At 48.5% G+C, this 14819-nt stretch overlaps 3 protein-coding genes and 5 non-coding genes across 13 annotated transcripts in view; all 8 read left to right on the top strand.

Annotated features, from left to right (window-relative positions):
* Positions 1-355: 355 nt before the first annotated feature.
* LOC132474949 (claudin-1-like) lies at positions 356-3382 on the top strand. Of its 2 annotated transcripts, none has more exons than XM_060075892.1 (6): positions 356-791; positions 1187-1422; positions 1821-1985; positions 2158-2239; positions 2531-2647; positions 2930-3382. In XM_060075892.1, the coding sequence occupies exons 2-6, from the start codon at positions 1206-1208 to the stop codon at positions 3030-3032; spliced, it is 684 nt and encodes a 227-aa protein (XP_059931875.1). In that variant the 5' UTR covers positions 356-791; positions 1187-1205; the 3' UTR covers positions 3033-3382. The 2 variants fall into 2 exon arrangements, with proteins under 2 accessions (XP_059931875.1, XP_059931874.1); XM_060075891.1 differs by having other exon boundaries at positions 387-791; positions 1187-1479.
* Positions 3383-3795: 413 nt separating this feature from the next.
* atg16l1 (ATG16 autophagy related 16-like 1 (S. cerevisiae)) lies at positions 3796-14209 on the top strand. 4 transcript variants are annotated; one of them, XR_009529770.1, is made up of 21 exons: positions 3796-3977; positions 4321-4429; positions 4569-4653; positions 4893-4995; positions 5741-5814; positions 6024-6093; positions 6316-6497; positions 6722-6787; positions 7291-7380; positions 7610-7669; positions 8373-8472; positions 9063-9168; positions 9923-9993; positions 10086-10157; positions 10233-10353; positions 10633-10738; positions 11344-11493; positions 12133-12180; positions 12330-12431; positions 12668-12855; positions 12888-14209. XR_009529770.1 is itself a non-coding variant. In XM_060075846.1 (20 exons), the coding sequence occupies exons 2-20, from the start codon at positions 4327-4329 to the stop codon at positions 12759-12761; spliced, it is 1803 nt and encodes a 600-aa protein (XP_059931829.1). In that variant the 5' UTR covers positions 3796-3977; positions 4321-4326; the 3' UTR covers positions 12762-14209. The 4 variants fall into 4 exon arrangements, 3 of the variants coding, with proteins under 3 accessions (XP_059931829.1, XP_059931830.1, XP_059931831.1); XM_060075846.1 differs by having other exon boundaries at positions 12668-14209; XM_060075847.1 differs by lacking the exon at positions 7610-7669 and having other exon boundaries at positions 12668-14209.
* LOC132475388 (small Cajal body-specific RNA 6) lies at positions 5311-5575 on the top strand. Its single transcript, XR_009529895.1, has one exon. It is a non-coding gene; the product is annotated as a small Cajal body-specific RNA 6 (non-coding RNA).
* On the top strand, positions 6877-7149 carry LOC132475385 (small Cajal body-specific RNA 6). The gene has a single exon (XR_009529892.1). It is a non-coding gene; the product is annotated as a small Cajal body-specific RNA 6 (non-coding RNA).
* LOC132475387 (small Cajal body-specific RNA 6) lies at positions 7824-8100 on the top strand. Its single transcript, XR_009529894.1, has one exon. It is a non-coding gene; the product is annotated as a small Cajal body-specific RNA 6 (non-coding RNA).
* On the top strand, positions 8601-8864 carry LOC132475389 (small Cajal body-specific RNA 6). The gene has a single exon (XR_009529896.1). It is a non-coding gene; the product is annotated as a small Cajal body-specific RNA 6 (non-coding RNA).
* Positions 10910-11182, top strand: LOC132475386 (small Cajal body-specific RNA 6). The gene has a single exon (XR_009529893.1). It is a non-coding gene; the product is annotated as a small Cajal body-specific RNA 6 (non-coding RNA).
* Positions 14210-14554: 345 nt separating the features above from the next.
* LOC132474940 (S-arrestin-like) overlaps positions 14555-14819 on the top strand; it is a 9486-nt gene continuing 9221 nt past the window's right edge. The window contains exons 1-2 of one of the 2 annotated variants that reach the window (XM_060075875.1): positions 14555-14590; positions 14689-14771. In XM_060075875.1, coding sequence (XP_059931858.1) covers positions 14724-14771 — 48 coding nt within the window. In that variant the 5' untranslated portion in view covers positions 14555-14590; positions 14689-14723. Of the gene's footprint in view, positions 14591-14683; positions 14772-14819 lie in introns of both variants that reach the window. The other variant, XM_060075874.1, reaches the window with a different exon arrangement.

Genomic DNA, 14819 nt, shown 5'->3' with positions numbered 1-14819 from the left:
AACGTTATCCTAGAGAGAGACCTAGTCCGCTCTTGTGTGTTTGTAGATTGGGTTTCACTCTCGGTGTTTGAGTCTAAAGTCCTGAAAACAACTCTTTTGATCGTTGCCAATACAACAGGATGCCTACAACAGAATGCCTGTCTTGCAGTCCTGTTAATGTTCATTGTTGGGCTCCAGCCCGAGACATTGTACTGGGGATTCACCTTGACCTCCGTTAGGAACCAGTTAACACTACTGGTGAGTCACCTTGAAGCCCGTTTAGAACCAGTTAACATCAGTGGGTTGTTTTCTACTTCCTGTCAGGTGACGGTTGGCGGGTGTTTGTTCATGAGGTCCCTCTCTGGGAGCAGTGACCCCAGGATCACTGGAGCCACCGACATATACCCCAGAGACCAGGCACACGCCATTACACGAGAAAACCTACTGACGCACCAGACCAGGACTGCTGCATCCCGGACCTAATCTAGATTTTTAAGGACTACGGTGGGACCAGATATCTAGACCTACAGAAGGACCCACCCAGGACCTACAGACCTGCTGTAGGACAGATCTACTCTAGGAACAAAAAGCTAGATATACAGTAAGACCAACCCAATTCTAGGACCTACAGACCTGCTGTAGGACAGATCTACTCTAGGAACAAATAGCTATATATACAGTAGGACCAACCCAATTCTAGGACCTACAGACCTGCGTAAGACTGTTTCAGGCAGACCTGCGGAGCGGCTGGAAGGCAGAGGGTTAACCATCCGAGAATTTGGGACAGGAGGTCCACAACTCCGTTTGGTCCGGTAAGATCCATCTTCTGGAGGATCCAGGGAGGACGGTGGTGTCCCCTGGAATGTGTAGACTTGTTTCTTGAGTCCAACCAGGAGGCAATTGAGGGCAAATATAATTTCACAAGATAAGATGAGATCTGTCATGGTCAGGAACCTTGCGTGGTTACTTTCTAGGAGGATACTAAAGTGTGCGTTGGATAGTAGTAGATGACAGGAGTAGATCACAATGTTGGCCTGATGTCATGTCCTGAACCCAGAGAGGATTAATTATCTCAGGACCAATGCATCTCCTGCATTATTCATCAGCCGCTTTCAGGTTTCACACGTTATACCTTATTGTATGTGTAACCAAATCAACACATCAGTAGGAGGACATCGGCAGCTACCCTCTGCCCATTGGTCAACAGGGTCTTGGAGGGCGGAGACATGGGGATGGCCCTGCAGGTGGTGGGTGTGGTACTGGGGTTGGCAGGCTGGTGCCTCCAGTCCAGCTGCACCAGCTCCCACCGCTGGCGTGTGCGTAGCCAGGTGGACTCGGTGACCACGAGCCAGTCGATGTTCGAGGGCCTCTGGATGAGCTGCGTGTCCTCCGCCCTCGGGTCCACGCAGTGCAGCCGCTTCAAGTCCCTCCTTGCCCTGCCTGGTATGGTCTCCTCGCTCACTTCCTGTCTGCCATTGGGACTTCCTCTTTGTCTGAGAGGTGGTACAATGCCTTGTTCTGTTCTGTAAACTACATAGACCAGAGACTGACCGTCGTTCAATTCCCATTGGCTAACTTGGTACTTCCGGTACAGGTCTCCAGACTGACTTCCTGTGTGAAGGCTGGCCTCCTTTGTGCAGTGTGACTTCCTTGTCTGCATACTGACCTTCTGTGTGTAGTCTGGCTTCCAGTCAGCATACTGACTTCCTGTGTGTAATGCGACTTCCTTTTTGCAGACTGACTTCCTACATGTAGGCTGACTTCCTGTGTGCAGTGTGACTTCCTGTATGCAGACTGACTTCCTGTGTGGTGTGACTTCCTGTGTGTGCGTGTGTGTGTAGTCCACATCCAGGTGTGTCGGGGTCTGATGGTGGTGTCTCTGCTGGTGGGTCTGGTCTCCCTGGTGCTGTCCGTCATGGGGCTGCGCTGCACCCAACTGGGCCGGGTGTCCCCGCAAACCAAGAACACACTCACCCTGAGCGGGGGAGCCCTGTTCCTCCTCGCAGGTAACACACACATACACACACACACACACACACACACACACACACACACACACACACACACACACACACACACACACACACACACACACACACACACACACAACATTTAGGACCAGCTAGGCGTTAGAGAGTACAGGGACGGGTCATTAAGGAGCAGGTACTCTCTCCTCAGGTACGTTGAGTCTGGTGGCCGTGTCGTGGTACGCCAGCCGAGTGGTGCAGGAGTTCTACGACCCGTACTCTGGCGGAGCCCGGTGAGTTACCATGGAGACCACCTACCTAACCTGGGCTGCACCCTAGCAGGTCCATGATTGGTCGTAATAGGATCTTGGGTGTCCGGGGGGATGAACTAGCTCTACTGTTAGTGATGATGCTAACGCCAGGCTATATTCTGTGAGCTGTAATGTTAACTCTTAGCGGTAAGGCTACCCTCAGGCTGTATGCTGTATTACAGCACACAGCCTGAGGTTAGCATTACCGCTAACAGTAGTGCCACCGCACACTACTGTTCGCAGTAATGCTAAACCTAAGGGTGTGTGCTGCAGGTTTGAACTGGGGGCCGGGCTGTACCAGGGCTGGGCTGCTTCCGGTCTCTGTCTCCTGGGCGGAGCTCTGCTCTGCTGCTCCTATAGGAAGGAAGAGGAACAACACTATATCCAACGGTAATAAAAACGACGATCTAACACTACACTTAGTTTACACAGTTACATATTTAATACAATACTTATTTTTTTAATACTTATTTTTACAGTTATACATTTAACTACGCATAGTTAACACAACTATATATGTAATACTACCTATGGTTTATACAGTCATATCATATTTCTTAGAAGTTCGACACATGGGCTGACAATGTCATCTCAGTATATTGACCTACTTATATCCATATGTGTCTGATTGGTCTACTTGTCCTTGGACTTGATGTTGTTGTTGTTCCTCAGGTTCTCCTATAAGCACAGAGCCCCCTCTCCGGGCCTCCCCATCTACAGCCTCACGCCGGCAAGGGCCGGCACCGGCACCGACAGCAGCAAGGCCTACGTCTAGAACCTGCATCAGACCAAGACCAGGACCGGGACCAGAACAAGACATGCCCAGACCAGGACCAGGACTAGATCAGACAAGGACCAGGTCTAGGATTAGCACAGGATCAGAACTGAGACAAGCACATGACGACGAGGACCAGACCAGGTCTAGGCCCCAACCAGGAGCAGGCCTAGGACCGGACCAGGACTTAGACTAGCACCTGACCAGGGCCAGACCAGGAAACGACCAGGACCAGACCAGACCAGGACTAGGACTAGAGGCTGACCAGGACAGGCTGTGCGACTGTGTTGTTTTTGTAAAGTGTTTATGAAATGTGTGTCATGTTGTAAATAAAAAACAGCTGGAACTTTCTTGTCATCTACACTCTCCTAGCAACAGGTGAATCTGTTGTTTACACACGTGTTTAACGTTTTCGATTCGCCATTGTGCGTAAGAGAGAGCGAGGGATGGAGAGAGCGAGGAAGGGAGAGAGAGAGGGAGAGAGAATGAGAGAGAGGGAGAGGGAGAGAGAGAGAGGGGAGAGAAGTCAAATAGGTATGTTGTGGATGTCAGTTTAACTTAATAAAATAGAATCGAATAACAGTAACAAAATGATAGGTAAAAGTATTAGGAACTAATAGTGATTGATCAAACAGTCACTTTTAGGGACCTGGTAGCAATGTCTTGAGTTGGTCCCCTTAAAGGGAAATTAATAATGCTAATGAGTATCACTTGAGGTAGGTGTGTCTATCCCGCCACTATTTAAGCCATAGGTCATCGCCCGGATGATGTCATTCTACTGCGACACTCCAGGAAGAAGCGGTCGGAGGCAAAATGGACGTGAAGTCAAAGCAAGAGACCGAGGGAGCTGGAGTCGGCTAAGTACTGAAAATAGCATCGTCTCGAGTCAGCTAAACCTCAACCCAGCGTGCCAAGGTCTACTAGTCGGCGAGAGGAGTCCATGCGGTGAGGATCTGGACCTTTCGCCTGTAGCTTCCAGCCGGGCTAGCATCCGGAGCTAATCAACATTAGTGCTGGGGTCGGCGCCGAGTCACGAGGGTTTGTTCTGAACTGAGATGGTTGTCTAGCTGTAAGATAACGAAACAGTTGTGTTCTTCATGTCGCTATCGTTGAGGACATGTGTTAGTTAGAGGTTACTGGGTAGGTTTCCTCCGTAGATAGCAGAAATAATCCAGAACTACTGCTCCTTAACCGACCTCTAGTCTAGTTTTTATGCCGTTTCTGTTTCACACAGCACTTCATTGGCGCAATCAACGTGGGCTTTAAGTTGTATTTGGGTTTATGTTAGGCGGCGATGGCGGACCGACGTGGGGACACCTGGAAGAGACACATCTCCGAGCAGCTGAGGATGCGGGACAGAGTCCAGCGCCAAGCCTTCGAGGAGATCATCAGCCAATGTAAACACAGAAGCAGTGTAATGGTGGTTGTTATTATTGGTACTTTGGCGCTGTAATGATGGAGAAGGCATGACGACGCATTGTGGCTGGGACCCCGACGTTCATTACGGTAGCTAATGAAGAGTGTTTGTGTTCCTAGATAACCGTCTGCTGGAGAAGTCTGACATGCAGGCCGTTCTTTCGGAGCGGTACCAGAGTGATGGACCCAGAGGAGCCCAACTCAGGTAGCCTTTCTTCCAGGAGGCCTCTTAACATGAGTACTATGACTTTTTGCTGAGCCTTTCTCCAAGGCACCCTCTTCACTAAAGTACTATCATGTAGTATGTCTACTTAGTCTGGGGACCTCATGGTAACATCTTGGTGTGTTGTCTTGGTTATGGCTCTGGATCTGTCTGTGTGCATTATCATAGTAAGCACTCGTTGCGAGGGTAATAATTTGCTTGTGTTGTCATGGCAACTTCAGTGCGGCGGATGGGGGCATGCGGGGAGACATCCAGCAGGAGATGTCTCAGATGAGGATTAAACACCAAGAGGAGCTTACGGAGCTCCACAAGAAGAGAGGAGAGGTACAAACACACTACACACACGCACCCTGAATAGCGTATCTTGGAAGTCATCCTGCTGTGATGGAGTCGACCTGAGTAGTTCTCTCTGGCAGAACATGGATGTGGTGGCTAGCAGGATTTAGCCGCTAGCTCATTGTTGTGCGGGGCTTGTTGCAAGGGTCACTGTACCATTGTGTGCCTTGGAATGTGGACTCGGGCAGCGTTACCAGACACGTTCTGACATGGGAGTAACGGCATGCATACAACGCCTCCAATTGGACAAGCACCATTGGATACAAGGGGTGTTCTCCGTAGGAGTAGCCCTATTTTAGACATGGTCGATGATGAGTTCCGTAAAAGGTCTGACCCCGTCCTCTAGCCTCCCTCCGCTCCCAGCAGCCCCTAATTTACCCAGCATGCTCTAGTCGTGCAGCGCTGGTTTCAGGAGCTGCTGACACACAGGATGTGACATCACAATCTGAGTCAGTCAGAGATCCCATTGGGTCAGTGTGGTGATTTACATCCCATAGAACCAATCTGCAAGGCGCAAGGGGGCGGGGCAGAGGACAGGGAGATGATCACAAGTTTTCAAGCTGAGACCAAAAAAACATTTTTTTTTTTAAATACCTTGTATAAAAATGTATGATTAAAATATTGTGACAATTTCAGAATGCAGAACAACACATGACATCTGTAAATCCTGAAACTACCCAAAGGCGAGGAAGAAACGACACAATTTGCTAACAAAAGATTATTTGTGTTCTAGTTGGCCCAGAATGTAATCGAGCTGAACAACCAGATCCAACTGAAGGACAAGGAGATCCAGCGCAATGAGGCCAAGTTAGTACCCTGTCTCTCTGCTTATCTGCCTCTTTGCTTGCCTTCCTGTTAATTTGCGTCTGTCTACCTGCCTATGTCTCGGCTTGTCCCTCTTCTCAGCCGTCTGTCTCCTTACCCGTGTCTCCGCTTGTCTTGTCTCAGTCGTCTGTCTGGTTACATGTTTGTAGTGGTGCTGTTAACGGAGATGTTGAATTGGTTCCGTCCCTCAGGATCTCGGAGTACCAGACACAGATCGCTACTCTGGAGGGAGACTGTCGAAAGCTCAACACTTTTCTCCAGGTAATCAGGAAACCTTTGGGCTTTATTGTGGCGTCTTATCCTGTCACGTGACTAAACCAACCAGATATTTTAGTCGTTGTTTATTTGATCATGTATATTGTGTTAATGCTTCTAATTTTATAATGTGTATATAATTATTTTAGTTTGTATATCGTGTATGTAGTATATTTGATCATGTGTAATTTGTTACATCTTATGTATATTTGTTTCTTGTGTCTGCAGGATCTGGAGCGGGCCAATCAGATGCTGAAGGACGAGTACGACGCTCTGCAGATCACCTTCAGCGCTCTGGAGGAGAAGCTGAGGAGGACGACTGAGGACAACCAGGAGCTCGTGTCTCGCTGGATGGCCGAGAAGGCCCAGGAGGCCAACCGCCTCAACGCAGAGAACGAGAAGGACTGCAGGTGAGGCAGCTGGCCACGCCCCTACAGCCACCTCGGCCACCTTCTTTTCCGGCTCAATGTTCTGGAAGACTATCTCGGTGTGTCTGTGGGACTCCCCGAACACTCTGACAACGGTGTTCACTGTTGCCTGCTTTATCAGGCCGGGGCCATAGGTCCAGAAACATTGGCCAATCGGATCAGGCTAGATGTTGTGTTGATCGTGACTCGCTTGCTCTCTGTTCCAGGAGAAGACAAGCCAAGCTGCAGAAGGAGCTAGCAGACGCAGCCAAGGAGCCGCTGCCCCTCGACCCGTGAGTTCCCGGGCGTTCTGTATCAGTTGATTGATCAGCGTTGATTCACCGTGGTAACCAGGACTACAGCAGTCCGCTTTAAAAGTCATGGTCGATGATGAGACGTAAAAGGTCTGATAACCCGCAATCCTCTAGCCCCGCCTCTGCTCCCAGCAGCCCCTGCTTTACCCAGCATGCTCTAGTCGTGCACTGCTGGTCTTCAGGAACTGCTGACACACAGGATGTGACATCACAATCTGAGTCAGTCAGAGATCCCATTGGCTCAGTGTGACGATGACTTGCATCCCACAGAACCAATCCGCATGGAGCAAGGGGGCGGGGCAGAGGACAGGGAGATGAGCACAAGTTTTCAAGCTGAGACCAAAAAAATCTTGGTACATGTTATTAAATTGTGAAGATATCACAAAACGTGTATCCAACCACAGCTTCACTAGCAGCCATGTTGGATCTAACCACAGCGTCACTAGCAGCCATGTTGGATCTAACCACAGCGTCACTTTCAGGGACGACGACATCGAGGTTCTTGCCGAGGACGGCGGGAAGGGGCCGGGCGAGGCCTCGTCTCCCAGTCGATCCCTGAGTCGGACCCCCAGGTGAGAGGAGGGGCGATGCCTGCTCTACGAGACCATCTAAGCAGCTCTACCAGACCTCCGATAACATTGTATGGTCCATCCTTGTTCTAAACTAGCTGGGTGTTGCACCTTGATGTAGAGTTCGTCTAGCTTTTAGAAACGAGACGACCAGTGCATGAAGGCTGTATGGCGCTGATCCAAGCCCGTTCTGGTTCTTGGAATCCGGAGGTAATTAATTTTGTTTCCCCAGTAAGAGGATCTCTCAGGTTCCCCCTGGTGGCCTGCTGGACTCAATCGGCAACATATTTGGGTACGTGTCTTAACTCATGGTTATGGCAAGCTGGCTAGCTCTCTGGTCTTACTCGTGTTCCGTCTCGTGTTGTGAGTCATGTCACCGTCGGTAAGCTAACGGTTGGCGTCTTGCAAATGGCTGACCTCATCGCCATGGCAACCCGTTTAGCCAAGGTCTATGATGAGCTCCGTAAAAGGTCTGATTACCCACAATCCTCCAGCCCCCCCCCATTGCTCCCAGCAGCCCCTGCTTTACCCAGCATGCTCTAGTCGTGCAGCGTTGGTTTTCAGGAGCTGCTGACACACAGGATGTGACATCACAATCTGAGTCAGTCAGAGATTCCATTGGCCCAGTGTGATGATGATTGACATCCCACAGAACCAATCCGCATGGAGCAAGGGGGCGGGGCAGAGGACGGGGAGATGATCACAAGTTTTCAAGCTGAGACCTTCTGGGCGAGCCTCCTCTTTAAAAGTCCCCCAAACTCGGCAGGTTCAATGAGGACGGGTGGGTTTACACTTAATCAGCAGGTGATCAGGTGGTAACCATATCAGCCAATCAGAGTTTACACATGCTATAGCATGTGTAAGTTAGAGGGGTAGGAGCAAACCCATCTGCCAGGGCTTTTGGATCCCTCATTCTGCAGCACACCCAGCTGGCCATTAGGGGCAGTAGGGGTTCAGAACAATAACACTGGCGCTTGATGTTTGTTGTCTTGTAGGCGTCGCCCTGGTAACTCTCTGAGTACGTCACCAGAGAACACGGAGGCTCCAATGGGAGGGGTGGAGGTTCGAGTCCCGTCCACGGCACTGCACGTCTTCGTAAGTATCAGGCCGTCTGCCGCCGTCATTCCGATTCCGTCGGTCCAGGAGTGCAAGGCTTTGGGTTACTTTGGTAACCAGGAGTAAAGGCTTATGGGTAACCAGGAAGACGGCAGTTCTAAAGTCGCGGTCGATGATGAGCTTCTGTAAAAGGTCTGACCCCGTCCTCTAGCCCCCCTCTGCTCCCAGCAGCCTCTGTTCTACCCAGCATGCTCTAGTCGTGCACTGTTGGTTTCTGGAGCTGCTGACACACAGGATGTGACATCACAATCTGAGTCAGTCAGAGATCCCATTGGCTCAGTGTGATGATTGACATCCCACAGAACCAATCCGCATGGAGCAAGGGGGCGGGGCAGAGGTTGGGGAGATGATCACACTTTTGAGCTGAGACCTAAAAACAATCTTCATTAATGTTCAAATATTGTGGAGATATCAGAAAACTGAACTATATGACATCTGTCATTCCTAAAGGCACGTGCAAATATCGCCTCAAAATGGCACAAACATGAACTTGTTTGTGTACTTGGACTGTCATGATGAGAGGACGTAGTGAGTGTTGGGCTAAACGCTGCGGACTGTCCTGTTTCCAGGAGGCTCATGATGGGGAGGTGAACGCAGTGCGCTTCAGTCCAGGCTCTCGTCTCCTGGCAACCGGAGGCATGGACCGACGGGTCAAACTCTGGGAGGTGGTCTCCGGTAAGCCCCTTTCCAGATGAGGAACCAATCAGTACCCTGTTTGTCTGGCTTTCACTTTATCAGGATAGTTCAGAGCAGCGCTGGTTAATTTAACTTGACCCTTCATAATGATGTAGGATCATTATCCTTAAGGATAGCATTACCCATCATAACTATGTTTGGACCATTATAGGTAGGAGTCTTCATAGTATTCATTATTTTTTTTAAAGATCTTTTGTAGTATTCACTAAACGCAATAATTAAATCATTCTTTAGTATGACAAACGCAACATTGGTTAATCAACATATAAACTGCTCATTCCTGCAGGCCAGGCCTACGCGTTATGATGAGATGAATTGATATAACATCTTTATTTAGTTGTCAAAATAAATAATGCCAAACGCACTGATCTCCAACCCGTAACAAATCACACAAACTAAAATAAAGAAATATACAAAAGAACAATTTGTTGCTCTACAAAATGTAGATAACTCGGTGGTTGGTCAGGTCACACATGTTTACATATTGCATGTTTATTACAGAGGTCCGAGGCAGTAGCTGCTTTTAGCTCCGCTGCAACTCGGCCTGCATGTTTTGAATAACTCCGGCAGCGCGGGCTGGCCAAAGAAAGTGTGTGATGTCATGCTGTACCGTTTGGCCCGTGTCTTTCCCTAAGCCGTGAACCCCACCTTGGTAACGGTGTTGATGGGCCTCAATCCATCCCTATGAACTCGCTATCGCCTTAGTAATGGCTTCATGTGTGTGTGTGTGTAGGTCACTGTGAACCTAAAGGAGCCCTCACTGGGAGCAACGCTGGCATCACCAGTATAGAGTTCGACAGCGCCGTAAGTCGTTCAGCCGGCCCTCCGTGTTGCTTCTGTCGGCGGTGTTGGCCTGTGATGATGGTGATGAGTGTATCTGTCTCTCTCTCTCTCAGGGCTCCTACCTGCTGGCGGCCTCCAACGACTTTGCGAGTCGCATCTGGACTGTGGACGACTTCAGGCTGAGAGTGAGGACTCCACTGCCGTCTGGGGGGGGAGGCTTGGTGTGTGGCCGTGTTATGTAACCTGTGCTCTGGTTCCAGCACACCTTGACGGGCCACAGCGGGAAGGTTCTGGCGGCTCGCTTCCTATTGGACAACACCCGCATCGTTTCCGGGAGTTACGACCGCACCCTCAAACTATGGGACCTACGCAGTAAAGTCTGTATGTGATTTAAGCTTTGACTTATGAATATTCATAACTAAGGAGTGCTAACCCTATATACATCTCTTCTGGCAGCTGCCCAGCACAACTTGTCTTTTACTAGTTATACTAGGAGCTTCCCAGTAGAAGTATGCTACTGGGAGATTACCAGTGTAACAAGTCTACTGCTGGATTAACTGGGAGTGGCTTAGTAAAACCAGTCTCCTACTGATTTCTCAGTTTACCAATAATACCTGTTCTACTGAATATACTGGGAGTTGACCAGTTTGTGTGTTACAGGTATGAAAACGGTGTTTGCGGGCTCAAGTTGTAATGACATCGTCTGCACAGAGCAGTGTGTCATGAGCGGCCATTTTGACAAGAAGGTTCGCTTCTGGGACATCAGGTGAGTGTTTCCAAATAGCAAAGGGGTGAGCTCAGAGGTGGTTATTGGGTTAGAGCTGGTTCACGTTAGGCATTGGGTTAGAGCTGGTTCACGTTAGGCATTGGGTTAGAGCTGGTTCACGTTAGGCATTGGGTTAGAGCTGGTTAACGTTAGGCATTGGGTTTCAGAGGTGGTCGATGATGAGACGTAAAAGGTCTGATAACCCGCAATCCTCTAGCCCCGCCTCCGCTCCCAGCTGCCCCTGCTTTACCCAGCATGCTCTAGTCGTGCACTGCTGGTCTTCAGGAACTGCTGACACACAGGATGTGACGTCACAATCTGAGTCGGTCAGAGATCCCATTGGCTCAGTGTGACGATGACTTGCATCCCACAGAACCAATCGGCATGGAGCAAGGGGGCGGGGCAGAGGACAGGGAGATGATCACCAGTTTTCAAGCTGAGACCTAAAAAAATTATATCTGTTGTATATGTTTGTAGATTGTGTAAGAAAACCAAACAATATGACGTCTAAATCCAGAATTAGGAGTTAGCAATCATATGGTGTGCAGGGAGGATTAAATCAGGGGGTTGTAGGGTGTGTAGATTAAAGGTGACGTGGTTTGCAGGGCAGAGAGCATTGTGAGGGAGCTGGAGCTTCAGGGTCGGGTCACCTCTCTGGACCTGAGCCAGGAGCGCACCGAGTTGCTCACCTGCTCCCGGGACGACCTCCTGAAGATCATAGACCTCCGAACCAACGAGGTCCGCCACACCTTCAGGTGGGTCCCCAGCACTGCTGTCGAACGGGGAACTACGGCACTGTTCTGTGTGTATCGGTAAACTACGTCATTCTGTACGTTCTGGGTACCAGTAAATCACGAGTGTGAACTACATGGTGATGTATGCTGTCTACTAGGAAACTAAGGCACTGTATTTTGTTAAATGTCAGTTTTGCGTCCAAGTTAATTAGGGCTGGGCGAATTTTGATTTTGATTTTTTGGCGTCAAACAATCGCATCACATCTTATGAACATAATCGAGTTTTTCGTTTTTTTTATATTTGTGTTTAATCAATTGGAACATTTTCTTGACCATTGTGTATTTTTAAGGCAAAATTCAAAGTTCTCAGTTAGAGTTTTTTTAGGGGAGACATGCTGAATAAATACAAAATTATCGAGATCTCAATATTGACCAAAATAATCGTGACTGATTTCCCCCATAATGGAGCAGCCCTCCAGTGAACTACATCTCTACTTGTGTAAATCAGTGTTCTGGCTAGTAACCTGTGTCGTGCTGTAGGTTTTGCATATTTGTGCGCGGAGTCACGATGTCTGTTCCTTGAGCTCGTGATCAGTCGGACCCCTTCCTCACCACCGTCATCTCACTCTCTTTCCCCTTTTTTTTTTTTTTTTTTTTTAGTGCCCCGGGATTCAAGTGTGGGGCGGACTGGACCAGAGTCTGCTTCAGGTAGGGCTCAACAGTGCCCACTAGTGGAGAACCACGAGCGGTGCTTGTACTACAATGTGTGACTGGTTCTACAGGCAAATTGTACGTGGGAATTGTTGGAGGCTGAATATGTACCATGCCCCTTAAATTCTGATGTGATTGTTCTCTAGTCCTGACAGCAACTACGTGGTGGGGGGTTCTGCGGACGGCGGGGTCTACGTGTGGAACGTTCTGACGGGGAAACTGGACCGCCTCCTGGACAAGCACCACAGGTAAGAACACTGGAGAACTATCTCATTAGGGCTGGCTATAGGCACTGACTTCCCATTTAGTTGGATATTGTTTCCGTTAGGGTTATTCAATTTATCAACCGCTTTGATGCGATGATCTGTTAACTAAAGCAGTGACATTAACAGCGAACCCTTTAACTAGTTGTTCAAATTAAAATGTTCTTGCTCACTAGGGAGGCATTCGCAGCTGACGAGTTGTTTTTGTTTTTTTTCCTCAGCTCGGCAATCAACGCGGTGTCCTGGTCTCCGTCAGGAGCCTTCGTCCTCAGCGTGGAGAAGGGAAGCAAGGCTGTGCTCTGGTCCGACCTGTGATTGGTGGCTCAGCGCTTTGTGTTCGACGTGGGATTGGCTGCTCAGCACTTTGTTTTTCCGACCTCGGATTGGCTGCTCAGCCCTCCGGTCCGACCTAGGATTGGCTGCTCAGCCCTCCGGTCCCACCTGTGATTGGCCACGGAACCATCCAGAAGCTTGAACTTGGCGCAGCTGTTGACTGTAGAAGCAGCGCGGTGCTGCTGCTGCTGCTGGGAGCTCTGGAGGCAAGGGACAACACGAATATATTCATGTATGTGTATAGATGTACATCTATATATCACGCAAAGACTATTCTCTAAGCAAGCAGAGAAATGCTTTTAAGACTGCTGTTGATTTAAACATTGGCTTTTAACGTTTGGGAAGCCTGTGTACAATGTTTTAATGTGGTGTTGTTGGTCCCTGTGACCCCCTCCCCCCCAAATATTGTCTGCTGCGTACGTGTGGATGAAGTCACTGAAGTAAAAGCTCACCCACCAACCTTTGTCTTGGTGTCTTTGTACTCAGAAGCTCGGCCAATGAGAACGTAGGAGTCGTCAACAAGAAAGAAATGCACATGTGTCATGTTGTTTTAACTTTATTGGTCTTTGCTGCTAGGTTAACTCTGCAAAGGACGGACCCCACACCTGTAACTAGCCGGTTAACTCTGCAAAGCAGAGGTAACTAGCCGGTTAAACAGAAAAACAATAAGTTCAATGCGATAGGAACACAAAGGAATATCAAAACACTACAAGGCTGGTTAACCGGCTGGTTAACTCTGCAAAGCCAAAAACTTGGCAAGTTGGACCAGGATCCGGCCTGGGATTTGATCTCGCTGGAAGTCAATGGTCCAACTAATCAGCGGGCAACCAAGCCTCAAGAGGAGTGCTCTTAAACAAGGCAGTTCCCTATCCTTTCCCTTTTACTTATCTAATTCACATCACAGCCACAATATCAAACTAATTGGTGCTTTCTGATTAGCTAGTTCAAGTCCAGATGTTGCTTTTAATGTAACTGATTTATCAGTTTATCTGGCTCCACCTGCTGGCAAATGTTTTTCTATTACTTTAAATTGCCTGCCCAGTGATATTGGTCTTAACAACTTTGAATATAATTCAACACAAGCTGCTATGGGTGTAGAACCACAAACGTGTAGGACTAGCCCCTGTTTTAACTCTGACCTTCCCTGGCCAAACTTTCAACCGGTCACTCCCACCTGCATATCTGCCCACCTGCCTGTCCTCGGTTAAGGAGCTTCTGAGCTTGGCCACTAAACTGCTGAGTCTGATAACGTGGGCTTAAAGAGTCTGTCTCCAGTATGTGTATGCTTATTTATTCATGGCTTTGAAGACTGGATTCTGATTGGTCAATCACGGCTCTAATCCTAATTCTGTTGAATAACTGAACGTGGCTATGGACACTATTTCCAACAGGTGAATCTAACAAGTTTGTGAAATAAAGATTTCTTAAATTAATTTTTGTATGAGTTGATTTCTTTAAGGAGACGTCTAACGCACGTCTTCCTGTACATTAGTGTGTCTGTTTGTCCTGTTTTTTGCATTTCCTTAGGTCCAGAAAGGAAGTAACAGCAGGCTCCTTTGAGGGATCATTTTCAGCCCAGTAGTGCTATGTTGTGCCAACCTGAATCGTAGGTCTTTCAGGACGATTCTCTAATGAACCGCTGCTCATCCAATAGGAAGCTGTACAGGATTGGTAAACAACCCGGGTGTACGTGTAGAATAATTGCTGCTTTGACAGGCTTGACCGCTGTGTGTGTGGGGGGGGGGGTTATGTGGCTTATAAATTGATCCTTCGAATGCAAGCCGTCTATTGTCAACGCAACAAGGAGAAGGGTACGTCTCTAGCTGAAATTGTCTGTAGTTAAAACTGAAATGCAGTGTCTTGTTAAAAGTTTAAACGTATTTTGTTTTGCTTTTTTGCTTTAGTAAAGCCAAAGCGCATCGTCGGTTGCGAGTTCAGGTCATCATGAGTCATAAACATGTCATCTTTAAGAAGATTTCCAAGGACAAGTCCGTGAGTAAACATAGTAATATAAGACTCAGTTGTACTTATTATGAAAGT

The sequence above is a fragment of the Gadus macrocephalus genome, chromosome 16 (assembly GCF_031168955.1).
Source record: "Gadus macrocephalus chromosome 16, ASM3116895v1".
NCBI classification, from domain to species: Eukaryota; Metazoa; Chordata; class Actinopteri; order Gadiformes; family Gadidae; genus Gadus; species Gadus macrocephalus.
The sequence above is the reverse complement of the archived record's forward strand: the minus strand, read 5'-3'. Positions and strand labels throughout refer to the sequence as shown.